This window comes from Parus major, chromosome 10, assembly GCF_001522545.3.
Source record: "Parus major isolate Abel chromosome 10, Parus_major1.1, whole genome shotgun sequence".
Taxonomy (NCBI): Eukaryota; Metazoa; Chordata; class Aves; order Passeriformes; family Paridae; genus Parus; species Parus major.
In genome coordinates this window covers 11,203,526-11,204,973 of record NC_031779.1, presented here as the reverse complement: position 1 = coordinate 11,204,973, position 1,448 = coordinate 11,203,526, and the positions used below count along the sequence as shown (strand labels likewise).

At 30.0% G+C, this 1,448-nt stretch overlaps 1 protein-coding gene across 1 annotated transcript in view; it reads right to left on the bottom strand.

Annotated features, from left to right (window-relative positions):
• Positions 1-1,085: 1,085 nt before the first annotated feature.
• MEX3B (mex-3 RNA binding family member B) overlaps positions 1,086-1,448 on the bottom strand; it is a 3,634-nt gene continuing 3,271 nt past the window's right edge. The window contains exon 3 of the mRNA XM_015638408.3: positions 1,086-1,103. Within this exon, the coding sequence (XP_015493894.1) occupies positions 1,086-1,103 (18 nt within the window). The remainder of the gene's footprint in view (positions 1,104-1,448) is intronic.

The following is a 1,448-nucleotide window of genomic DNA, read 5'->3' as shown; positions in this document are numbered from 1 at the left end:
AGAAAAAAAACACTTTTTTTTTTTTTTTTCTTAAAATCATATTATAAGGTATGATAACTGGTAAGTTTATTCTGGAAGCATGAGTTCCAGCAACATTAGCATGACACAGTTTAAAGTTCCAACATGTTTCACTGATACAAGCAGGAAACAAAAAAACCAGGGAAAACTCTCAGCATATGAAATCAAATCAACACACAGAGTGCCTTTTTTTTCTGTAATATTTTATTTTATTTATATAGAAATACTTAAAAAAACATGAAGTAGCACCATTACTTAAGTTTTACTTTTATTATGTAGAACTTTAAATGTCAGAAAAATAAAACTCTTGATACAATTTCAAATCTTGTCTCAGCAAATATAATATTAGTATTTGACCATGAGGTTAAAGGCCCTTTATCATAAAATAAAATATACTTTGTTTTTAAACTTTGCTCAGTAAAGTACATTTAAGCTCAAGTAACGTCACCTACATATACATAAACAAGTGGTAAACAAATGTATTAAAATAGAAATACTAAAACTATAGTGGTGCAACAGAATTTTTGTAATTTCCACTGAATTCTATTTATACAAATGTTAGAAAGCTTCAACAGTTCCTTTTGACATATGTTTATACATTTCCATTTTTGTAATAATATAGAATAAAATATGCTTTATATCACTGAATAGAAAATATGCTGGGTGAAGCAGATTTAAAAGATTTTTTCTGAACCTATAAAATCTCCATCCCAACAGAATACTGTTCAAAGCATTACACATTTTATGGTTTGTAATTCTGTTCACAATTGTGTGATATTAAAATAATACAGTGTTCTTTGCCATAAGGCCATACTAAAATAAAAAAGATTTAACCCAGCTACAAAAAGTTCACTGAACTTAAATTAAAATACTTGTAAACATCTTTGCAATATGAAATATAATTTTTCAAGTCAAAAAAGAATAAAATACTTCAATCTGTATTAATGCAATTTATCTTTAAAACCTTTAAACGTTTTTAATATATATAAGAGATATGTTACAGTTTTGTTGGTTTTTTTTTCTTTTTTCTTTTTTAAAGTCTGATAAAGCTGCAGTATCATGGTTTTTCACAGGAACTTCTTGCCCTTTCAAGAACATTCAGAAAAGTATCCACCCATAGATTTAATTATTTTGTAATAAGCATCCTAGAAACTACCAGCACGTTTTACTAACAGTCCACACACCATTGTCATCATCATAAGCATCTTCTACTTTCAAATTTTTTTCTTTTTTTTTTTTTTTTTTTCAGTTTGTTTGTTTGTTTATAAAAAAGGGGGGGAGTTTTGGAAGCTTCGTATTAAAGTACAGTGTAAAAACTAGCCTAGCACTAGAATGGAGTCGCCCGTTATTATTTATAGCATGCACCCGCTGTCACACCACCCCCCAGCCCTCCCTCGGCCGCAGCCCGCACCCCTCGGCGAGCGGCGGCC